The sequence below is a fragment of the Alosa pseudoharengus genome, unplaced genomic scaffold (assembly GCF_046254945.1).
Source record: "Alosa pseudoharengus isolate Yale_2024_CS ecotype anadromous, Long Island Sound unplaced genomic scaffold, YU_APseudo_1.1 YU_APseudo_1.1_scf_8, whole genome shotgun sequence".
Classification (NCBI taxonomy): Eukaryota; Metazoa; Chordata; class Actinopteri; order Clupeiformes; family Clupeidae; genus Alosa; species Alosa pseudoharengus.
This window is the reverse complement of record NW_027468870.1, coordinates 22466877-22492457: the sequence shown is the minus strand read 5'-3', so window position 1 is coordinate 22492457 and position 25581 is coordinate 22466877. Positions and strand designations below refer to the sequence as shown.

General features: G+C 45.0%; 1 protein-coding gene across 12 annotated transcripts in view; it reads left to right on the top strand.

Moving 5' to 3' along the window:
• The first annotated feature begins 675 nt into the window (after positions 1–675).
• The window catches only part of tcf7 (transcription factor 7), a 41149-nt gene continuing 16243 nt past the window's right edge, over positions 676–25581 (top strand). For 5 of the 12 annotated variants that reach the window (XM_076275050.1, XM_076275047.1, XM_076275046.1 and 2 more), the window contains exons 1-3: positions 681–2509; positions 2681–2759; positions 3750–3853. In XM_076275050.1, coding sequence (XP_076131165.1) covers positions 2327–2509; positions 2681–2759; positions 3750–3853 — 366 coding nt within the window. In that variant the 5' untranslated portion in view covers positions 681–2326. Of the gene's footprint in view, positions 2510–2680; positions 2760–3577; positions 3648–3749; positions 3854–25581 lie in introns of those variants that run through there. The other 7 variants (XM_076275053.1, XM_076275054.1, XM_076275051.1 and 4 more) reach the window with 5 other exon arrangements.

The following is a 25581-nucleotide window of genomic DNA, read 5'->3' as shown; positions in this document are numbered from 1 at the left end:
CAGTGCATGGATATTGCTTGAGAGAACATGTTTTTGGTTGCCGGGAACGACCAATAAAAGGCACACAAGTGGCTTGAGTTAAGAGCAGTTCCCTTCGATGTGGGTTAACCCCAATGAAAGGATATGATTTAATTAGTTTGCTGCTTTAATGTGCCTGAAGTTTATTTAGAAAGCACAGTATATAATTTTTAGGACCTGCGATCTATCCTTTGTGCCATTAAAGTCTCCAAAGGGAACATTTTTAAAGACTAAAAGAGTTTTTAATTGTTTTAGAGCCATCATTGAGATTTAAAGCCTCTGATGACCATGATGTAGTTAACAGCTTTTGGCAGTGTAGTCAGTGTGCTGTCTATCCCATGCACTGGTTTTGAGGATTGTTTATTATTGATATCTCATGACTGAAAGCACCAATAATTCTACAGACTGATTTCCATTAACATGTTTGAAGTTTGAAATAATAGGGGGGAAAATATTATAAAAATGAAGGCGTTTGATTAACATTCACCAGCCATATTTCTCATTCTGGTAGTGCTATGTTTATGCCAAGCCATGGTGGTGGTGTAACATATTTGATGTCAAATATTTATAATGAAAGATGACACAATTGTACAGTTTATTTTTTCCAGATTATACACAAAGTAATTCATGTCAGGTTGTCTTTAAGTCAGAAGTTCTCAACACAACATCCAGGTGTGGATCAGTTGTCAGTGAAGTAATGTTTTGAAAAATATTTCCTTCAGATACAACTCACATTATTTTCACATCTTTTACACATTAGTAATATGTACATGACGTGTTCCTGTGTAAATGTTTGTACTATCCTCGGCTCCTCTTGCTGAGAGCGCAGTGTGCACAGTGTGGTGGTCGCATTTTCAGTCTTTTTCTTAGTTTCACATTTGCTACCTTAATGGTGACAAAGACAAAGAATACTGTAATTTTGAGAGGTCTTGAGTAGTGTGCCCAAATTACTAACAAAGACTTGTACAGTAGAAGTGTCATACGAATTCACAAAAAGAAGAAAAACACTTGCATCAAATGGGGAACTTTGAAATGTGATACATGCTGGAGTTATCCAAAGGCAAAACAGGAGCTGAACTAGCAAAATATCAGTGATCAGGATATGTGGACACTGTAGAGAAATACTTCAAGCATTAAGAAATCATGAGGTAAATGATGTAGAAATCCAGTTCTGCAGAAAACAGCTGTCTATATTTAATCAAGGCGAATAAACAAGGACTTTAAACAACTCATTCATAATTTAGATTTGCATACATTAAACTGCTCATTTTAATCTTTTTATTAATATGCATGGTTGATATTGTATAAATATGCAGCCTTATGCAAATACAAGGCACATTTTCTGTTTGTATTTAATTCTATTTCCCAGCTGTGGCTCATCATATTCATTCAAGTCGATGGATTAAGTCAAATATTACAGCACAGCATGGAGGAGTATAAATATTTCTCAATTAAAACTCAAAAGACCATGCAACTGTATCAACATTAAAAATGCATAATAAACGGGAAAGAGGCGGTTTTATTTGTTAGACAAGACAGCAGGCAGTCTGACTACATCAATGAACTACATTCTGAGTTTGGAGTTTGTTATTTTCATGAAACGAGCAGGCAAGCTATGCAATTTTTTTTATTCAGGCAGTGAAACAGCTCAGACAAACTAAAATAATATGTATTTTCACCTCTTCAGAAAGTCTTCAGAAGGCTGGCTGAATTTTGCTTTAGGCTAAATGCCACTAAAAATACTCTATTACCAGATGAACCCTCAATGCGTAATTGTAGGCTTCCCTGACTTGTGATTTGTGAGGAGCATTAATTTGAAGAGTGGAAGTTCCTAAACCTGTTACAACATGTTTTACGCTTTAGACGACTAAATTAAAGTAAAGGAAAAGTAAGCAGCATAAAGTACAAGTCGTTTCATACTACCAACAGTCTTTCTTGTTGAAGTGTTAAGTTCGTGAATAATGCCAGCGCGCGTTCAGAGTAGAAGTGATCGATGTCTCTTTAAGAGAGGAACCCTTAGCTGAAACAATTGTACAACCCCCAACAAGTCATTGAATCTGTCAATCACTCGGTCGGGGCTCTTTGATGTTGGTAGTCCTAGCCTTGTCTTCAGCTCAAATGCACTATTTGTTGCTGCCGGGGCTGCATTACTTTCAACTTGCGAGGCTCCTACACAGCATAACAACTTTTGTTTTGTGTCGCGTATTCACGTGTCTCCTGAGAAGAGGATACTAGCTAAGGAAAAAAGTTTTCACCCTCTCATTGGTGAACGGAAACTGCTGCGTTTTAATTTCTTTTTCTAAGCAAAATGCCGCAGCTCAACAGTGGTGGGGGAGATGATCTCGGAGCGAACGACGAAATGATTTCCTTCAAGGATGAAGGCGAACAAGACGAAAAAATCCAGGAGAACGCTTTCACGGAGAGGGACTTGGCTGACCTCAAGTCGTCTTTGGTGAATGAATCGGAGATAAATCAGAACTCAAACGCAGCGGTGGGTCCTCCGAGGCTCGCAGCCTCCGGTTTTCTCTTGTTGACAGAGCTTAACTTGAAGCAGTCACGGGCAGTGTTAATAAACACGCATTTCGCCGCTGTCGCGGCATATATAAAATATAGTGAACTTACTAATGCCTGTTATCTGTTATGATTGATCCTGCTCTTGTAGGTGGTCAGGCGGGGACACCACCACCACCACGATGAGCAGAGAGTTTACACAGAAAAACACAGAGAACATCTCGAAGATGGTAAGGCTCAACCTGACTGTGCTTGCTCCTCGTATCCCTTTGATTTAGCCCATTAACTTCGCAATAAATCTCTTTATTTACTGTAGTGCGACTTATAGACGGTAAGTCTACTGTTAGTTATGTGTCGCCTATCTCATGTAATTACTCGCATTTTGAAATGGGTGTGTTTATAGTTTTCAGCTTTAACCAGTGTAACACTGGCTGCACTATTGTTGAAGTTTTCATGAGTGGATGTTTGTCATCTTTGTTTTGGCACTTGTTCAAACAGTAATGACTGACATTTTTGTGGGCCTATGTTATTATGGAATATAATGGGTTGTATGTAACTTCTCTTTAACTGCTTACCCTACATTTTAGATTAATGTTTTGCCTACAAATGATTTTAGATTCGGTATGCTTGTTGATGTACACCCGTTTATAAAATAGAGATGTCATAGAGATGTCTTAAAGTGTTTTACAGTATGGTGTAGGCCTACATGTTTTAGTTGTTCTCTAAAGAACATGAGTAATGTGTGAAAATGTAGATGAAGAAGAATGAAAACAATGATTAATAAGTTAATTTAAGTTTTCAGTGGCCCTAAATGCACAGGCCTGTTTACTTGGACCTGTTTGTCATGTTTATTTTTGACTTCCTATTCACTTTTTTCCCCTTTGAAATTGTATTTTCTCAAGTACCTAGCGACAGACCAATCCAGTGCAGCATTGGTCACAGGAGTGAGACATAAACAAAAGGCTATGTTAGACAAGAGTCCATTTTGAGTGTCTTCATGAGGGGGCCAGGTAACTGGCGCTCCACTTTCACTTTGCCAGTGAACCGCTTAGAACCTCCTGAGGAGAACACCTCAAGTGCTTGACTCTGATATCCCAGCGCATGCATATTGTCAAAAAGTAACTTTTAGAGGACATCCACAAACTTTTTTTTTTCTTTTGAGTGAAGATGTGTCTGTCAGAAGTGCACTGACATCTATGTGATATTTGTTTTCTCTGTAGTGTCGAAGCAGGATGGGGGGATGTACAAGGCACCGGCATACTCCGGTTATCCATTCCTGATGCTGACAGACCCATACCTCCCAGGCGGATCAGTGTCACCATCTGTAAGTTACACTTTAACACGCTTTTCATTTACAATGAAGACCTCTAGAGCTCTGGCCATTTTGGATGGCCCATTTGGTTAACAGGAAAGGCCGAACATCCCTCTTTTTACAGATGTGTTATGGATAAAGAGACAAGTTAAGTTGAAATGGAAATAAGTACGTTTCTGGCAATATTGATTGCATACCAGGAGTTTTTTGATTCTAAATAAATCTCTCGGGGGGGAAAAAAAAGGCCATTGAGATGCCCTAGATTAGTTGAAAGTGCCTGAGATTGCACAGATATTATTTGAGGGAAATTATGTCTGTGAGCAAAGATCATGCCATTTGTTGATTGTGTTGTGTTTAGTTAGGTTGTGTTTTCAAAGGGAATGGTACTGAATATTACAGGAAAAGCATTTTGTCCAGGCATCATAAGTGAAAGAAAGAAAACAAATGCAGTCCTAACATTAATATACTCTTCCTGTGTGGGTTAGTGAAATTTAATGGTCCAACAACTCTCTCTGCAATGGTCTTTACTCATAATTCACAGTTACATTTTGACAGTTATTTTAGTTTTCCTTTCAATTAATTATTTTGACTTCTGAAACTTTGGGGGAAATATGAATCTGATAATTGAAAGGTAAAGTTGCTTTCAATAATCAAGCTGTTTCCCAGAAAAGGAAACTACTCATGAATGATCTAATTTACATGAACGGTTTATAAAATGTTTGTACCATGTCAGGGTAAATCCCTATTCTGTATTAATAATCCAGAGGCTGTGTTTGGTGATGGTTAAGGTTCATTGTTGTTCATCTTCTATATGCAATTGTTCACTTGTATCTTTATGTCTGTTTATCAATTTTCACCTACTGATGTCTGCATTGAAAGAAAATGGCGTCCATAAGTCATTGGTGGTGAGGATAGGCAATGCAATTGCGTAGTGTTCATTAATTTCACCTTAGGTGTTGCTGAAATGGATTACATCTGCATGAAATTATAAATTTAGATTCTGTTGATGAGAATTTACGTGTTTGGTGGTAACTCCAGAAAGCAAAAGGAATATTTCTAGGCACTGCTTACGAGGGAACTTTTGGCTGCATTTCTGCCTCAACAACACAGTGGTACACGAGTGTGTCAACCGTGATAGGCATGTTTGTGTTTGCACAAAGTTTTCTGACAAACTGCTACTTTTATCTGGTCCTTGGGTGACAATTATGGTCATAGAAGACTTGGAGTGAGAAAAGGACACAAGCCAACAGCTTTAGTCCTTTTCAATCAGTTTTCCCATCAGACGGAAAGACTTTCCAGATATTCCCTCCATGTAATTACACAATATGTCTCCCTTGGGATAAAACCAAGAATCGGGAAACAAAGCATATAACATTTCTCCTTTTCTATGGCATAAAGAAGCTTTAGAAAATCACGAAAAACAAAATGTACGCCCTTTCATGGCACTGCAGGTATCAGTGGCCCTCACAGCGGTCTTTTTTGTAAAACCTTAAAAACCTTAACCAACTATTCATGTGCTCTCAATGAACAGTGTGTGTGTGTGCCAGTGTGTGCCAGTGTGTGTGTGTGTGTGTGTGTGTGTGTGTGTGTGTGTGCGTAATTCTACAGATTACCACTGCATATTGTGTCATTAGATAGGAGAAGCTCTTCAGTGTCTGTTTGCTTGTGTGCACCACTTTGTCTGCCCTGTTCCCCATGCTTGCCCTGATCGTCCCCCTCTCTCCCCTCCCCTCCTCTCCTCTCCTCTCCTCACCACTGTCCAGCCCCTGGGTGTGCTCCTCTCACCACACTCTTCACGTCTTCTCCTCTCCTTGTTTGTCCTTCGCTCCTTACCCTCATCCAACATTTATTAGCCTCTCCTCGCTGCCTTCCACACGCATTTGAGCATGTCGGGCAGAGTATCGGTCACGTAAGGTGGAGGGCACTCCTTCAGTAAGCAAGGAAAGAGAGTTTATAGCAGGGAGGAGATAGGCTTTAAGGAATTACATGTCTAGGTTTATCAAGGAGGCAACACACATAATTCAAGTTTGATGTACTGTATGTCCTTCCAGAAGCTTCCATAAACACTCAAGACCACATTGACAAACTTGTTTATATACAGTATTAATTATATACAGTATTAACTGCCTTTTTTCAGTACAACGGGAATATAATCTGCCCATGTAGCTTTTCGTGTAGCTTGCCAAAGAAAAATTCATTTCATTGTGTTGTTTTTAAAAAAAAAAAAAAATTCATTTTGTGGTGCATGTCAATGGGACGGGGAGGCTCTTAGGCCTGTGTGGAGCCAAACGCGCCGTAAGTGCTCGTCCCTCCCCTGACTAAAGGATTCATTACATCTAAAGCCAGGGATTCCAGGTCCCCCCAGATCCCATTCCCTTGTCTTACATTGTGAAGTTGTGTTGACACTGGCTTGTACAACTAGCCTCTTAGTCTCTGGGTAAACAATGGTGGGGGAACAGTGGCTTAGACTCCGTAATCCGTCCACAGAAGCGCCGGGGCTGGAGAAGAGGCTCTGCTTCTGACAGACACCGATAAGAAGCAGTCTAAGGATTTGCTCCTTTTAAAGAAAAGCTTTCTCTTTTCTCTCTCTCTCTCTCTCTCTCTCTCTCTCTCTCTCTCTCTCTCTCTTTCTCCATGTTCACTTTGCTTGTGTGAACTACTTGTGGCGAGCGATATGTTCAAGTGTGCCACCCTGCCAACACAGAGTTTCATGGAGGGGAGGGATTATTCAATTAATCAAAGATTTAGGCTTGACAACTTCGTAGATTTGTAACATGTGCGTGGTCACATTGTGAAGGGACGAGAATCAACGAGTTGGAATGTGTGTGTGTGTGTTTGTATTTGTTTGTGCGTGTGTGCGTGCGCACGCTTGCTTGCACGCTGTTTGAATAAGGCTTCTGGCTCGGGAAGGTCACGTCAATGAGGAAGCGGGTGGGTACAGTGTCGGACCGGCGGCGGCGAGGATCCTCAGAAGCCACAGCACATGAGGACTCTCATACCTCACAAATGTAGCCCCAGGTGAAAGTGTCAGTCGTTTTTTTTTAAGGATTGCAGGAAATGACAGAGTCTGGTGATTTAAATACAAATGCCGATAAGAGGCCTCTCGTCCGCAGAGCTTTGAAGTGGATGGCCTCAAAGAACCCTCGAGAGAAACGTGTAGAAACCTATTTAAAGAGACGGAAACGCCGTAAAAAAAAATATATGAAAAAAAAAACCCTGTTGAATTCCCTCAGGTGTTTATGGCTGTAATTATTCATGTCTTTTTTCACTGAGAACTGAGGAAGAGTGAGAGGCAGGTGTTTGGAAGGAAAGTTGTCATTTGAATTTTATATTCTCGAGCCTAAGATAGTATACAAGATTCAGTGTCTCTCATCCCCACCCACCCACCCCCTGCTCCTCACATGCGAGTCAGTCAAGGAACATTTTAATGTTGAGAGTCATGCACATGTCCTGCTAGCAGCGGCTGACCTCTACACATGCTGGATATGGGCAGGTTCAGGTTGAGCTAATACCTACTCTTGTAAAGTGGCAGGCAGGAGACAGTGCCGCTGTTTGCCCACTCAATATTTACAAAGGGTCAGGCCAGGTCTCAGGGTGGGGGGGATGGGCTCGGGATGGTGTAGGGGATTGTTGTGGCTGGGGCACACGGATGGATGTGGCTCCTAGGTGACTCACTGACGTGACTGGGGCGTAGCAGGTGTTTGCTGAGTAGCGTCCCCCTAAGCCGGACCAGTTGCACGGTTCCCAGGCCCCTGTATTAGTCAACTACCGCAGCCCCAGGTGTAATATATAAGCCAGCTAAGCAAATATGCCTATTTAAAGGTTTTTATCTGAAAATGTAACAAAGTGGTTTCATTTCTTGTATTGTCTTGCCCTTCCAGTGGACTTCCCCCATCACATGCATGCTTGATAATAACTGGAATCAAAGTGGTGGTGGTGGTGGTGTTGGTTGCTCTCTGTACGGCGTTCTTGCGACTTATATCAAGAAGGGTCTCTGGATTACCCTTGGACTCAAATGACAAGAACAAAACACAGCTTTGTTTCATACCGTGTCTCTCAGGTAAGCTATTTCCTGCCGTCAGCCACCCCGAATCGCTCAATGAATCACTAGGCATAGTTCAGTGCCTTTGCCTGTGCAGATGCGCGCTTATAGAAAATGAAAGGAAAAACCCCCCCACCTCAAGTCAACACCAAAAAATTCTCCTCTATTCAGCCAGTGATGGGAATGCTGCAGATATGCAGAATGTGACGTTAGTGCTACTGAGACAACAAAACAAAACAAAACAAAGCAAACACAGGTCGAGGATCAGTATGACTGCTGAAAAAGTATGAAGTCCATCGGTATGAATCAGCACGGGATCCGTATGAAGTCTGCAGGACAGGCCTGTGCCTTGTCTCCCGTGAGCTGCAGATGCTGCTGCAGTGAGCTGAGAGTGTTTTTTTTTCTGAAGTCTGTTTGCAGCTGTACTGTGTGTTGTGTGTTGTGTGAGAGCTCGGAGCACGAGTGAGCGGGTGTGAGTGTTGGTCAGTGGCGTTAGGAGCAGAAGAACCGGAGAGAGGGGGGAGGAGGAGGAGGAGGAGGAGGAAGGCTGTAGCCAGGTGAGGGCGCAGGCTGAAGGGTTGGTGGTGGGGTAGCTGGGATGGGGGGTCTGACTTAGGAGGGGGACTGTGAATGGCCAGAGCACAGCTGGCACGTTCTCACCTACGTGAGCCTCGTTTGTCTGCGGGAACATTTGGCAGCCGTCGGGGTGACAACACACACTGATTGGCTTGGGGTGGGGTGGGCTGGGGTGGGGGGGTAGTAGAGCTTTACCAGTCAGAGGTGCGATGGTCACTCATCATTGCCACCCCAACGTTTCTCTGATAGGAAACATACAGTAGAGTGGTTTGGATAGTTTTTCAGGGCGTATTTGAGTGAGTGAAGAATGCTTAAAAAGATTACAGAGCATTACATCTCTTAACAGAACTAACTATTAAAAGGGATAGCTTACAAAAATGTTAATGTTAAATAGGATTGCAAAACCTACATACGAAAACTGTCCTCATATGTCTAGATTTGATGAATACTAGAACTATTCTGATGACTGACTGGTCTTTGCTTCTTTGCCGTATCACAAAGCTCACTTTTTTTCTTGTGTTTTAGTGATGGATACTGTTTTTACATCTTAGTTTGCTTTTGTGCCGTTGTAAGCTGTTAAATAGTCGACGTGTTCTCTCATTATATTTCCGTTTACTCCCGCTTTTTTTCACAAATTGTAAACTTGTGCTGCTCGCTTTGCCGCTCGCCCTCTGCGTTGTATTTATGGTCCCCTCTGCGTTTGCGCCTCCCCGGTTTCTCACTCGCTCGCTCTGGGGTTTTGTAGCGCGTGTGAGCTCGTAGTGGAGAGAGGGGGACTTTCATCTTTTATGTGTTTGCTTTTGTGTGAGCCCGCCGAATGGAATCTTTTCACAATCACACGCAGGAGGCCCAGCCCAGCCCAGCCCAGCCCAGCCCAGCCCAGCCCACCCGCCTGCCTGCCTGCCTGCCTGCCTGCTCGCCCGGTAGCCTGGTCGGGCTGTCCGGCCTCTCTTTCCGTCGGTGTGATTACTGTCATTTCAGACTCCACCCTGACTGGGGCAGCGCTCTTGCGTTTACTCCCCTTTGTCTTTGTCTTGCCCCTGTTATGCAATGTCTTAACCATGGGCTTGAAGCTCACCTAAAAGCGCTACCCCCCCCCCCCCCCCCCCCACCCCACCCCCCCCCCCCCCAACAACAACAGCTGGAGACGTCGTAACTGCCTCCTGATTCTCTACATGGCTTCAGAGGTGGTATTTAGTCACAGTTAGCTCGGTTGTTTCTGTCAAAGGTCAGTACAAGGGAGGAGTGGTGTGTTGTGATGTGATAGTAGACACAAACATACTGCAGTTCATGAGAGAGGCTTAATGGGGGGTGTAGTCCCTCTAAGCGGCTGTTGAGAGTGCAGGGCTGCTGCTGTGTGTGTGTGTGCGTATGTGCGTGCGTGCGTATGTGTGTGTGCGCGCGTGTGTGTGTGTATACGTACTCGCCACACGCCACACACACACACACTCTGGGAGGCAGGGCCGTTAGGTGTGCCCCGGTTGCCTCTGGCAATCATATGGCGGAGCCTGCTGTGGCCGGCCCTAGCGGTGGCAGAGCAGTGGGTGGGTACAGGATCGCACAGCAGCGCAGCACTCCGCTCCGCCACTGCTCCAGGCCGCTGCTCCAGGCCGCTGCTCCAGGCCGCTGCTCCAGGCCGCTGCTAGATGGGTATCAGATGGAGCGGGATTAGGCAGAGGAGACCACGCCCACGCGCGTCTGCCCCGTGCGGCTGGGCTGGCTCCACCAGGTCTGGGCACAGGCTAATTTGGGGGTATGGGGTGGGGGTGGGTTGGGAAGGGTGTGAGGGGGGGGGGGGGGGTGCATGGGCTGACCCCAGCAGCGGGAAGTGCAAGACCAAGACCTTGTGGAGCACTCTTCCATATGGTCTAGACTTCCAGTGATGCACAAATCCAATCCAGATTCACTCAGTAGAGCCCTGTCAAAGTAGCATGGGGAAAGGGGTGTGTGTGTGTGTGTGTGTGTGTGTGTGTGTGTGTGTGCGCACGATGAGATGTTCAGGCCATAAGTTTACTGAAATATATTTGTCCTTATTTGAAGACCTGCTTGTTTGAACACAGCTGATCTACTGCAATATTTTACTTTCATTTTATTGTGCAAATTATACATTTTTGATACTTTCATGTGCATTCAAATGTTCCTTTATTCTATATGCAGTAGTTTGGTTGGGATATACCCTGAAAATCATCAGCAAGTGTTGAGCCTGGTGGATTCTGAACTCTGCTCTACTCTCCTGAACTGTGCTGGGTTGTTTTTGTGTGTGTGTGTGTGTGTGTGTGTGTGTGTGTGTGTGTGTGTGTGTGTGTGTGTGTGTGTGCTTGTTTGTGTGTGTGTGTGACCGCTGAGTCTTGTGTAGGGGGCTGTCAGACCACAGGTGCAGGTGTGTGTATATGTGTGTGTGTGAGAGAAAATGAGATGGGAAGACCCTGATGGGAGTTATCTCAGCCACTTCCGCAACACGGACGGCAAGAAGGCTGGCCCAAAAGGCCTCCCTCCCAGAACCCCTATCTGTGAGCGCAGACACTGCACCGTCTGAAAAACAAAAACAGTGCCTCTAAACAAAGCAATGTTGACCCTGAATCATTGTAAATAGCACCTTTTGGGATCCTCTTTAGGTTTTGGTTTTGGGTAGATCTTTCAAAGGCTCCTTCAAAAGCACAATCCAAAAAAAAAAAAAACGTTTGAGGAGAGCATTAATTTTGTCGAGAGCATTTTCTCTGTGTGCATGCAGTGTCAGGTGCTCTTGGCCCCAGCTGAACAGAAAATGCAGTAAGACATCTGAAACAGCTCCCTCTGTCAAAGGCTCGGCCTCAGCTTCGCCCAGCGTGAGGTTAGCGGCGCCTTGGAAAGTGGAGCCACTTTTTCCTGAAGGCCATGCCGCTCTCTCTCTCTCTCTCTCTCTCTCTCTCTCTCGCGAGCCCGCTTGGTTAGACGGAAGGCATCCCAGTTCCGCTCAGCCACTCGCCCGCTCTCAAATGTTATGGAATGTGGTTTTCGGTGCGGTTTCTCCCCTATGATCGTCTGGAGCCAACTGGAAAGCATTTTACTGCTAAAAATAGGGTTAGCTTATGGGATTCAGACCAAGGTCTTTGAGGATATCAAAGAGAGGAGGGGAAAGGGGAAAAAAAAGCCCTCCTCGAAATAGCATTGCGCCTTTTTAATGGCGAACATGAAAGTCATTAAAGCTTTGCCAATTTGTTGAAATCTCACGAGGGGTCGAGTTTTACGGTGTGGCTTTTTTGGTAGAAGGTGAAGGGAGTGGAGATATTTTTTTTTGGGGGGGGGGGGGACCCTCGCTGGCTCGAGGGGGTCACTCATAGGCTAGGCTTGGCTTTAAAGTGCTAGCATGCTTGTTGCTGCTGTTCTTGTTGTTGTTCTTGTTGTTGTTGTTGTTTGGAGGCGTTAACTGGGTGTGCTCTACATGCAGGGGTGTTTGTAGGTTAATGCTTTTGTTGTGTGAAGTTGGCCTCTGCCATTTAGCTGTGATCAGCAACAAAGAAACACACACTCGCGCGCACACACACACACACGCACGCCCACTCAGTATTGTGGTGACCCAGGATTTCACACACATATGCTTACACACACACACACACACACACACACACACACACACACACACCACACACACAAACTTACAGGCACATACAGACAGACACCCACACTGAAATTCGCACATGCATTCTGACAGCTGTGGGCTGACAGACTCTTATCTCCCCATGCACGCACGCGCACACGCGCACACACACACACACACACACACACACACACACACACACACACACACACAGAGACACACACACACACAGAAGCACATGCAAACATGTGCGTACATACACACACTTACACATACAAGCTCACACACATCCTGTGTTCACTGAAATCAAGGCCAAGTACTTAGTGGAGGTGTGGTTCGAGTGTGGTTCGAGGTCGAATTCTGTGTATTTGTGTACGTGTGTGTGTGTGTGTGTGTGTGCAAGTTTGTATGTGAGTATGTTTATCTGTGTGTGTGTGTGTGTGTGTGTGTGTGTGAGTGTGTGTGTGTGAGAGAGAGAGTGTGTAACAGAGAGAGAGAGAGAGTAATTGCATGCATGCTTGCATGTAGAAAAGATGTTGAGGTAGTAGAGAAAGAGAGTGAGAGAAAAGAGAAAGAGAGAGAAAGAGAGCGAGCGAGCGAGTGAGTGATAGAGAGAGAAAGCGAGAGCTTGTGTGTGTGTGTGTGAGAGAGTGTGTGTGTGTGTGTGTGTGTCATGCTCCTCTCTCTCTCGTCTCCTCTCAGCTCTTATCTGATTGCTGTGTGGGGAGGGGAGGAGTAAACAGACTTGCAGCGGGCGGAAGGGAGTTAGCAGTAGACAATGAGAGCTGGTAACCACGCGCGCACCTGGCTCACCTCGCCGCGAACGACTTCAAACAGTCACAGCCACTTAACCATTTCAGCACCCACCCACCCAGCCACCCACCCAGCCAGCCACCCACCCAGCCAGGCTCTGAAAGCGAGTCCTCTACGAGGGCATTGGATGGGGGGGGGGGGGGGTGGTCAGGGTGGAGTGCCATCCTAGGCACCGTCCGCCTCCTTGCCACCGCACCACTCTCTCTCTTGCAGTGCCCAACAGCCGCCCCCGCCCCTTGCGTGAAAGCCCACCCTGGCACTGACCAGGCGGGGTAAGTCCCCTGTGTGAGCCGTCTGTGCTGAGAGAGCCATGGGTGCTTTAGAGACGAGGGACAGATGGAGTGTGTCTCCGCCACGCCTCTGTCTCCGTCTCCGTCGCCGTCTAGTGCCAGACGAGCTCTGAGCAGCAGCACCAGTGGCGACGATGCCTGACGCCTTCCCACTGGAAAGAAGCCTGTCGGTTGTTTTATTGGGAGCTTTGTGCTTCATGTGCATACAACTGTGTGTGTGTGTGTGTGTGTGTGTGTGTGTGTGTGTGTGTGTGTGTGTGTGTGTGTGTGTGTGTGTGTGTGTGTGTGTGTGTGTGTGTGTGTGTGTGTGTGTGTGTTGGGGCAGGGGGGGGAGTCAAAGTAAGTTTACAAAGGGGCTGTGCGGCCGAGAGTCAGAGTGAGATCACATCCAGTGAGTCCGTGGACCCCCCCCCCCCCCCCCTCTCTCTCTGCGGTCAGGCGTTTTTTCAAAGCAGTCCGCGGCAGTATTTCATCTGCCCCGCCTGCATTAGGAAAGCGAATGTGTCAGATTGGAAAATGCACTGATTCTGTCTTCATTAAAAACAGAGGTCTTTTCAAGCTCAGATGGATTTTTCCCTTCACATGAAATACGGGGCCAGTACGGGGAATAGTGTTTTCAATTATTTGTTCATTAACCAATCATTGTCAGTGTCATTGCAAGGAAGTGGGGGGTGACTATGGTATATTCACCAGTGGAAACAGTCTAAGATTAACTGAGATGTCTCTTAAGAAGTTTGATCCCTGATGTTGCATTATTTAATGGGACTACCACAATGATGTCAAACCTAAATCAATCATATAGAGAAAGTCTTATGCAGGACACATGAGATGTAGAGTGTAGTTGATTTGTTTGTTAGAGAAACAGGAAACCATTTTTCCAAACAGTTATTTTGTTGACTTTGCCTGTAAAGTAAATCTGTTACGGAAATGTTTGCACATGGAAAATCTATAGGCTACTGTTTTGTCTCTTAGTTACTTTGTTCTCTCTGAGTGAAAGAGCTAAGAAAAGTGCCCCATCACCTTAAAAACAAACTAACAAACAAACAACCCCAGCGTCTGCTCTCACACATGCAAACATTTTCTTTTTATCTTTTTATTTTTGCAGGCTACTGTATATAGTTACTATAGTAACCACTTGTCAACTTGTCTCATTGTGCGCGTGTTTTTGTGTGTGTGTGTGTGTGTGTTTGTGTATGTTTTGTACAGTTATGCGAGGTGAGATGTAGTGGTTTACCATGGAAAATGCAGCCTAGGGCCTTAGCAGCCACAGCAGGCACTTGAGCCTGTGGCAGCCGTATGGAAACTCCATTCTTTCTTGACACGGGCGTCACCTGCGTGGTCTCACCGTGTGGAAACTGCCCTCCGCACTGCATTAGAGCCTCACTCGAGCCGCCGTGTCAGGCTTTCGTAATGCAAGCAGGTGTGCGTGTGTGTGTAAATATATCTGCGACCTATTGAGATGCATTTACACTAACCAGTCGAATAGTCGTTATGGCCGTCTCTCTTTTGTTGAGGTCAAAGTACGCAGGAGGATGCTTCTAATTCGGGCTCTGTGTCTAATACCGCAGATGATGTGTAATCTTGTCGTACATTTTGTCCTAAGGGTTTCGAAAGCGCCGGAGTTGATGTTTCTCCCCGAAGAATCTCCGCAGGCTGTCATGAGGTCAGTCGCTGCGGCCCTGCTGTGTTGTTTGCTGCGGTGCGGCACATCGCGGATGGCCGGCGTCCCACTCGCTCGCCCGTCGGCCTGCTCGCGTCTCCGAATCCGCAGCAGCAGGGGCAGCTGTGGCAGGCTGTCAGCACGAGCCCGAGGGCTGCAGTAGCAGGAGGGGGGAGGTTCAGGGGTTGGTTAGGGGAGGGGGGGAGGGTGAGGCGGGCGGGAGACTGCCTGGAAGGAGCAGCCGCGGCGGTCGGGAGTCCTCGCTGTTCCATGTTGGTGTTGGCGCGGGATGAAACGCCAGCGGGCGGGGACTTATCTGCGGCATCTGAGGCTTGCTCGGCTCGGCTCTGCTCTGCTCTGCTGCGGCAGCTTGGGAAGGAAGCCACTCCGGGCTAGCGTCTTGGCTCCGGGACCCAGCGCCGGAGAACCACCAGCAAGGGGTGGGGTGGAGGCAGTAGAAAGGGTGGTGGTGGTGGTGGGGGGTTGGAGCCATTATATGAGAGAGAGAGAGAGAGAGAGGGAAAATGGAAAGAGAGAGCGGTATAGGGCGTGGTGGATAGAGGAAGAAGCAACCACATACTTACTTTACAAATAATTGAGAAACAATTCCTCCGACCGCAGGGATAAATAAGGACCATTGTTCGGCGAGGGGATGGAAAAAAGGGAAAAAAAGCTCAAGGGGGCCACGTCTTCGCACTCCAGAGAAGCCTTCCAGGAAGGCGAGCGAGGGTGCGCGCGCTCTGGAGAGGGAGCCCTCACACTTTATTTTAGGGTGAAAATTATACAGCGCCGGGCCTGACCATGTTATTTGTACAGATGATCGATTGCTCAATACCACCCTCTGCGAGGCAGGCCTTACCACAGCCTCAGAAACCTCTGGCAACCACGCTCTCTGGAGATGGTGCGTGCAGGAGCGTTCCAGCACGGCTCTCCGAACTCGCTCCCTCCTCTTTCTCTCTCCTTTTTCTCTCTCTCTTTCTCTCCCTCCCTCTTGTGCCCTCTCTCCTTCTCTCTCTCTTTCTCTCTCTCTCTCTCTCTCTCTCTCTCTCTCTCTTTCTCTCTCTCTCTCTCTCTCTCTCTCTCTCTCGTTATTGCTCCGCTTGGCTTAGCCCAGGAATTCTCCCTGGAGACCAGTAGGGGAGTCATAAGGTTACAGAGGGAGATTGCCGTAAAGGCCAACCAGCAGCAGTGGCCACTGCCAGGGACAAGGCACAGGATGTTGGGGCCCAGTGGCCCCTCACGCCTCCAACTGACAACAACTCAACAGCCTGTCTGCGAACGGAGTTGCCTTCATGTCTCATTATGTAAAGGATAGTGGACGACACAGCATTCGGGTAGCAGAAGAGAATGCACATTTGAGGTGGTAATGCTGTTACACTTCAAAGTGGAGTAACTTCTGCTACTCGAACAGAACAGAGTCCATTATTCCACTTATACCATTGCCGCAACACTTGCGTTGTATAATATAAAATTATAATATAATTTCCACGTTTTGATCACTGAATCTGTCTTGTTTGTAGAACTAGGCTACCTCTTTTTGCCACAACGACTTATTTCTCAACTTACAGGACAAAATGCTGTAACTAGTTCTAAATGGATGGTTGCTATATCTCTCTCATTGTCAAAAAGTTGAGCTTTAGTTTTGTAGACAGTGGGGAGTCTGCACACCTTGGTAAGATAGGCAGCTATTTTGCAAAGTACAACTTAAGGGCAAGAAAACGAAAAGTGCAACACTGCTTACTCAACAGATAGAGATATTTCAATCAGTCAGACCCTCATCAGAGTAACTTCTAACAGAGTTAACAATTGAACCTTAGTTTTGTAAGATCGCTGTTGTCCTTACCAATGCAGTGTAACAGAGCTAAAAGCATATGTTAGCATATGTTTCAAGGCTCTAATTTGTAGGTCTGTTGTAATGTGAAAGTTGATTGAAACTTTACGAGTTTGGCAAATTGGTATACAAGTATGATATGGCCAAAAAACTGGAACTATTTCAAAGGTTTGCAAATATCTTAAAATATGATATTCTACACATGTGCAAAAATAAATATAGACACACACATAAACATGCACACTTACTCAAAGTGGGCACCATTGGAAGCTCCATATAGGCAAAACCTTTGCAGCCCCCCCCCCCTTCCCCCCTTGGAACCTTCGATGAAAGGAGGAGTGGGGAGGGGAGAGAGTGCGCCTGGCTGCCTCGTTGACCACGAGTTAAAGCACAACATGGGCGAGCGAGGAGGCTCTGTAGTGCTTTGAGTCGAGAAAGATGAAAGGGAGTGCCTGAACATCAAATCAATACGCCCATCAATGGGAACATCTCTGTGAGATTAAAGTGCACACAGGCTGGGAGCCATGCGCTAATAGAGTACAAGGCAAATGGACTAGCTTTAATTGATGGGAGGAAGATGAGAAGAATAGAGAGCCTGTGTGTGTGTGTGTGTGTGTGTGTGTGTGTGCGTGCGCGTGCTCGGTAAGTGAAGGTGTTATAATGCCATGGTAAACCCTCAGCCCCCGCTCCCATCCTGTGTGTGAGAGTGTGTGTCTTGTGTCCGGTGTCGCGGCTCCCTTCATCTATAGCGTTAAGCCTCTCTGTCTGCAGCACTTACGTATTAGCCTCTCAGCCTGGATGGACACACAGTAGGTGTTTGCTTGTCTGATTGCTTTTGTTTTCCCTTTTTTCCCTTTTTTTTTGTCCTTTGTAGTCTTTGAGCCTAATGTCTGTGGATGTCCAGAGCCTGTACATCAGGATTATATGAATACATTAATAATATGGCTGGATTATATGAATACATTAATAATATGGCTGGATTATATGAATACATGAATAATATGGCTGGATTATATGAATACATTAATAATATGGCTGCATTTGTAGAGAATTATAGAGAAGGAACAAGTTAGCAAGCTTGCATTGTATGGAAAAGTAAACAAATCTGCAAACTCAACTTCATGTCCTCTTTGAGGGAGCGTTCAGATGATCTCCTCTTCGAGATCTTCACACATGAGCTTCAAAGTGAACATTTGGCTCATTTATAAGGAATTTCTCTGTGTGTGAGAAAGAACCGACACACTCTTCAAAAAACACATGCTGAAAATTCAAGAGCTGAAGAGGCAGCAACTCAGAAATGTAAGAATGTTCTAGATCAATAGTGGCCGTGGTTTCAGAAGGAGACAGTCGGAGCAGACGTCACTTTTAGCCTGTGTCATAACTGCTCAACAAATCTATTTTTCTGTGGGGGTGATGTCAGCCATGTTTTTCCTCCACATGAAATGGGAACAGCATGTGAGCGGCTATCAACCGTGAGGGGGGGAAGTTGGTTAAGAGACATACGATGCATTCAAAAATATTCCACATGGGCAAGCCACAGGACGAGCAGGGCGGCTGGAGACGGCCTTTTTGGGTTTCGTTTGAATGATATCTGCAGCCACATCTGAGCCTTCCGGAGTCGTGCTGTTCGAGCTGGGAGGAATCTTCGGTTGGAATCGTTGGTGGGTTTCGGCTTTCCATGAGCCCAAGCCTCGGGAACCTGTCTGTGGTATCATGCTAGTTCAGTGGTGACTGGCCTTGCCTTTATCATATTAACCTGTTGAGGAGTGAATTATTTCCCTGGTTCCTTCTAGAATTCTACGCAAACAATCTATAGTTTCAGTGTTCTTTATACAGTCTATGGGGAAAATCTCTGAGGGTAATTGTCGCATCATAATACGGAACTCTCGGATTGCGAACATTCTAATCACATATTTGTGACCGTACTCCTCAACAGGTTAAGAATCTTTCAGGAGCCTTCACAGGTGAGCACCAGTGTTTACTGTCGCCAAATGCTTTTACTAAAGGGCTTGTAAGTGAGAGTAGAAACAATGTATAGCTTGTCGCCCAAACATGCCAGAGATAACATGGCAACGTTTTTTCCTTGTCATTCTACATAGGCCTAAACTGTAGGTTACAACATCATAGATAAGCTATTGATATTTATTTGTCATAGTGCCCTCCCGTTTCCGAGTAGCTTGATGCCTATCCATCTGTAGAAGGTTCCTTTCTCAACCCAAACCAGTAACGTGAAAGAGTGCTGCTCAAGTCTGCTGAGGTCCTCACAAAAAGCAAAAAGTTCTGAGAACTTTGACCAAATGTAACTTGGCTCAGCAGATGCCCGTTTAGCACCCCTACTGACTGACTGCATTCAGACATCTCTCTGGGTTCATCACCACAGCTTCCTTCCCTCCGTTGCTTTAAGCTGACAGTGGATCAGTGCGAGCCGAGAAGTCAGACTCTGACGAGAGCACAGTTTGTCATCTGGTGCAGATTTCAGAGCAGTCAGTCAACTCGGCAGTGGGGTAACCATGGGAACGGCATGACTTCTTCCTGGTGCAGCGAGAGCCCAGCCCAGCAGGTGGTCGTGGTTGGGGGCGGGGGGGCTGGGTGGGGTGGGCGTGGGGGTGTGGTGGGACGATGGTACAGTGAATTAATCAGAGGGAATAAATTATTAGCCTACATGAAAAGCCTGTATGTCCCTCTCTGGAGCTGTGGTGAGCGGTGCAGCTTTTTACAACTTTAGATTTTGCTGCAAGGGGAACGTTATGCACAATTACAATGTTGCCATACTCAAGGCGTGACTCATTCTAAACATTTCTTATCTATTAAAAAAAAACAGCATTAACAGCATTTCAAACACATTCCTTATCATTTTTCGACAAAACTTTAATTTCTCTTGATTATAAAACCACAATAAACAATGTTTGATTAAGTTTGACATCCACAGTTTTGTAAGTTTTAAGTAGGTTAGTGCTATTTATCATAGTGTTTCAGTGAGTAACATTTTGTTGTAAGTCACTCACACACACACACACACACACAGACACAGATGCGTGCTGGGCATAACCCCCCCCACCCCCCGTTTCCATCCAAGCCTCCAAAAATTCTTCCGCTTTTATCTCTGACTTAAACTCGCACATCCACTGGCCAGAAAGATATGTCAAAGTGTCCCAAAGGTGCCACTGTTTGTAAACACATCAGAAGGAAGGCGATGTTAGTCTTGTTTGCAGCAGACCAACCGCGGGCGCATTGCAGTTCCTGAACTGCACATGACCTGCACATCAAAACTGACTACCTCCACTTGGAATCATGTTGCTTTCAGCATCCCCGTACTGTGTGTGTGTGTGTGTGTGTGTGTGTGTGTGTGTGTGTGTGTGTGTGTGTGTGTGTGTGTGTGTGTGTGTGTGTGTGTGTGTGTGTGTGTGTGTGTGTGTGTGTGTGTGTGTGTGTGTGTGTGTGTGTGTGTGTGTGTGTGTGTGTGTGTAGATATGTGTATGTGTTTGTGTAGATCGTGTGTGTGTGTGTGTGTACAACCACACTTCCTACTCACAATCGTGCCTCTCCCTCACAAGCCTTTGATGTTCCAGCTATTTAATAAAGAGTTCTCTAAGTGGCCTGCAAAGAAGACACTCTTTTCTCCCCTTCATCCCTCCATCCATTCATCCATTCATCCATCCATCTCTGACGTACATGCACATACACACACACACACACACACACACACACACACACCCTTTCTCCCCAGCAGTTCCTCCAAAAGCTCAAACCTGCCTCACCTCTGCCTGCAGAGCAGCGATTCGCTTTCATCTAAAGAGAGCTCTGGTGTAATTATTCCTACCGTCCCGTCGCTCCCGGCAACGCTGCTCGGACTCTGCCGCACCGCACTGCGCTGGGCTCCACTACTCTGCCTGCTCTTCTCCTCCCTCTCTCCCTCTCTTCCTCTCTTCCTCTGTCTCACACTCTCTATCTCTTTTCCTCTCCATCTCTCTCTCCCCCTCTATCTCTCTTTTTCTCTCTTCCCTGCCATCTCTCTCTCTTTCTCTCTCCCTCTCTCTCTCTCTCTCTCTCTCTATCCCTCCTTCCCTCCCCTCCACTGCACTCCCAAAACTCTCTCCTCCTATTAAAGAGAACCTGCAGATGCAAGGAGGCTCTGACCTGTGTGTGTGCTTCCTCCCATTGTCTGCTCTCTGCTCCCCTCTTCTGCTTTCTACTCAGGGCTTACACTTTTACATCCATCACATCTCATCACAGACTCCTGGAACAGACCACAGAGCTCAGTGTGCCCCTGGACATGACCTCTCTCCTCCTTTGATAGCCCTGAGCAGATTACTTATTTTAGACGTCAGCTGCAAGCTCTCAGAGGATACTGACTTTAGTCACATTGACTCTTGAGTCATTTTGGCAGATGGTTTTATCTAAAGTGATTTTCAAGAGAGGTCCAATGCAAGCAGAGCAAACCCCCCCCCCCCCCCCCTTACCAGCCCAATAAAGCAGGTTTAAATTAGGGTTTTTTGGTTCTTGGCATGGTATTTCCCACTTGGCCAAGAATGACAGTTTCAGAATGGCGCGGTGAATTTGACCAAACGCGGAGAATTCAAAAGAGGTTTTCACAATGACTCACAAAGCTCTTTTTGAGGGTAATTGTTTACTCAGCACTAATTTCACTAATTTTTGTCGCACACTGTGACTTTTGCGTTTATTCACGGGGATCTTGAGCGAACATTTTCAATGTGATTTCCCCTCGTCCACCCTTCTCTGAATTGTCATTTACCCCAAACCCTAACGCCAACTGTTTCTTCCCCCAAGGTGACTTTTGGCACGTTTCACTCTCTGCCTGCTCTTGAGTTATGAGCTTGAATCTACTTGTTCTCACAGAAACAAACGACATATCCTACGTCACTGTAATCACTGTATCTCACCACTGTGTTATTAGTTCCCCTTCTGGAAAACCACCAGACAAACAGTTTGTCTCTCTAAACGAGCCTCACACATATCTCATGAATTGTGTTGATAACCACATAGAGAGGGAACTGTTTCCTCTCCACAGGATTTATGACATTTGCGGCACTTGCTTCGCCCAAAATTGTTTGTCAATATTTTGTTTTGGTTTTATGATTCACAATATAAACAAGACCATCCATCATGTTTTTGGTTGCAGTACAATAAGTCAGTACAATTTAAGGCAACTGTGAAACCTCATCAACATTTTATGACTATGATTATTTTTATGATATATCCTATTTCCTTTCAATATACTCCCATTACTGCCTATTATCTAGCTGATTTTTTGCAACAAACCATAAGACTGTAAATGTGGGAAGGAGAAAAAGTAAACTGTGTTTTTTTCACACTGTATATATAAAAATGTACCATTGTAAGTGCCAAGTTGGTGAACTTGGCTCAGAATAGAGAGTTCCCACACCACGGTTTATGCTTTGTGATGCAGTGACAGCCTTGTTCTTCCAGTACAATACAGGACAGGCAAGTTGTATTTCATTTTATTAATCTGTGGTGTAATCTGAATGAAGGTCAAGAAGAAGAGGGAGAGAGCACCCGATATTATGGATTGTGTGTGTGTGTGTGTGTGTGTGTGTGTGTGTGTCTGTCTGCCTGCCTGCATGTGTGTTTACACATGACTTTGTTGTTATGTCTGCATCAGCTTTGATCTTCCCTAAACCTCCAACTAAGTGGCGCTCATTTGCTTAAACTTGGAGATGCGGAATCATTTCCAGATTGGCCACAGAGTGTTGCTTCATTATGCTTGGGAGTGGGCATATATAGGGGACTCTTCAGTACACACACACACACATATACACACACACACACACATATATACACACGTTGCTTTTCCACTAAACATTTAAACCAAGTCGACAAAGAGCCATGAACAAACCATGACCAGCATCCTTCTGATTGATGCACTGGTTTCAGGAGTCCCGCTATGCTGCCATACTGGTTCCAGCTCAACACTGCATCTGGTACAAGTGCATAGTTGACTCAACTGCTCTGAACTTTGTTAGATTAATGACTACAACAATTATATAAATAAATCAATTTATATAATATCATAACTTTTCACTCTTATTCAAAACACCCACTCGTCATTCATAGGCACACACGCACACACACACACACACACACACACACACACACACACACACACACACACACACACACACACACACTTGGTCTCAATCACTTTCTCACACACACACATAGTGAAAGAACATGGATACGGTCTGCTTGAGATCACTGGAAATTTTGCATGTTTCATTTTCATTCAGACAGGAAGTCGACTATGCTCTCAGTTACAGTAATCATAAACACAAATATTGTGTTCTTTCCAAGCTCCAATTATTGCCTAAGGAACACACACACACACACACACACACACGCATACAAATACACACACACACACACACACACACACACACACACACACACACACACACACACACAACATTAGCATACACGCATACAGCATATTCTTTTAATTGAAAGAGTAAGATTTTCAGAACTAGTGGGAGATGTTTTTCAAGAGATATGCCATTCATTTTTGTCCCTATAGTCCAGGGGACTGTCCGTCACCCCCAGCTTCAGCATCTGTCTCCCTCACTCTACTCCTGTGATAAAGTGAATGAGTCACTCTGTCGCAGGCGGAGGGATATTTACCCTGCGGCTGGCTCCCGATGCTAGGCTAGGGACTCCACCTTCCAGCCCAACAGTGGCACGAACAACCCCGCTGCTTTGCTCCCTTTGAACATTGCCATTCACATCTGCTTGGGCTGCGGTGAAGCCTTCCTTGAGCGTGCTGTCATTTACTGAAGCCATTTGGAAGACATTTAGATTCACAACAAAGCACCAGCAACTACTACTACTACTATGATGTTTGATTTGGACAAAGACCTTCTGTTTGTTACTGTTTTTTTTGGTTTGGGTTTTCTCAAACATCATATTGGTGTGTTTGATCCGATTTTTTTGCATCTGATTTGGTATACTTGTGCTCATGCATGTGCTCAGTAAACTCCCATTTTTATACAGAGAGCAGAAGTCTTTTAAAATGCTCATTACATGCCAAGTGTACACACTTGTTCATTTAGGAAGACATGTCTACGTGGTGGACTGGATTTTAATACTTAAAATATTTTTTTATTTTATGTAAAGGATGCATAAAGCTTTTGCCCTCAGATTAGCTAGATTTAATAGGAAAAAACCTGTGAACGGCAGATGTTCTCTCTGTGGCCGAAACTCCCTCCCTCAGTTCATTTTATCTTCATCAGCACCTTCCTTGTGCGTCTTTTCCTGTGAATCTGTCAACCTTGCTCATTCACACAGTTCTTGCATCTCACAGAGAAACATTGTTCAATGGTGTTGGCTGTGTGAAGCCATATTGAGATGTTCAGAGATTACTTTCAGATGGCCATCGGTCTCCTGTTCATAGATAACTCATCTGTGACCCAATGACGTCTCCTGTGTGAAACTTATTGTACATTTGCTAAATCTGATTCTTAAAAAGAGATATCAAAAAGAGAAATGGCAATACCATTCTAAAATCAAGATCAAGAAGGTCAAAGGCCTTGTATATGTAAGCAAAAGGAACATCAAAGCAGAAATGCAGGCAATCCGTTTAGATTAGCAGGCTAGTGCAAATAAGGCCTCCATGCATGACCTTTTTAAGTCTTTTTTTCTATCTAAAATGAATGCACTGGCAATAGAGATCAGTGAAACTAGCTATGGTTTTGGGATGGAGGCAATCCGGCGCTGGATTGGTAGACTGAGTGTGAGTGGCAGTTTCAAGAGAGGTCCTGCACATCCAGGCTTGGTAAATGAAACAATTTAGCTGCCTCCTAATGAGTTCATTTGTTTGTAAGGTCATCCCAGGACAAAAATACTGAAGACTTTGAGGTTCTATCTTTTTTGTGCATCGGAGACATTTGACACATTTCAGCTGCTGAAACCCTTTCATAGTCACAGAACAAGCTGTGTTTTCTGGGGCACATATGTTGCTGTTGCCTAGTGACTGAAAAACATATGCAGTAGATCTTACATTATTGATTGAGTGATTGGTTGGTTAGATGGATGGATGGATGGTTGGTTAATTGATTGATTGATTGATTTTTTTTGTGAGTCTTGCAAAAATGTATTACAAACTAAATATAATTTTGATCAGGAGGATTCTGTCCTCAATCATTGTGGAAATGTCCAAACAGGTGAGAAAAAACCTTTATTGATAGTTTATTGAAATTTACACAAGTGTTACAATAAGCACACTCTTCTTGAAAAAGATGTCCTCTGCCAGATGCTTTTGCATTTAAAAGTATGATGTATAGACTTTTGGCTGATACTTTAATTTAGTGTGTGTTTCAATACGCTTGAGGCCTCGACAGTGTCAAAATCAGTAACGTGACGTCATTAAGTGTGGGGAAAATCATATTTGTTTAGAGGGTGCAAGGCAAGTGATGAGCCATAAATGTCTGCTTACTTAAATAGATTAAAGACGACACTCTGAAAAGCTGCTCTCTGTTCTTTAAAGAACCTTTAATTTCCGCTTAAAAAAAGCCCTTCCATTTGGCAAACCAAAGAATATATTATGGCTAAAGTGTTTCATCTACATAGCAAATTAACACCAGGTCTATGGGGTCAAGGCATGCCCTTATTGGCCTGTTTAGAACAAGCGCTATTACTCTCTAGTGATCTCTAAAAAACACCATTAACTCTTTTATTCAACACCAGATTTGTCTTCAGTCAATGACAACATAAAGGCAATAAGAGTATGCTAATAAATCTCCTTTCAACTGGAATTAGATTAGATAGTTCATGAGCGTGTTGTGTTTGCCGTACGTAAAAAGCTCTAATGTTTAATGAAGATTTTTTTCTTTGATGTTACGGAGTCTCAAGATTCTTTTTTCAATACTAAAAGTGTGTGTGTTTCTGTGTGTGTGTGTGTGTGTGTGCGCGTGTGTTTCTGT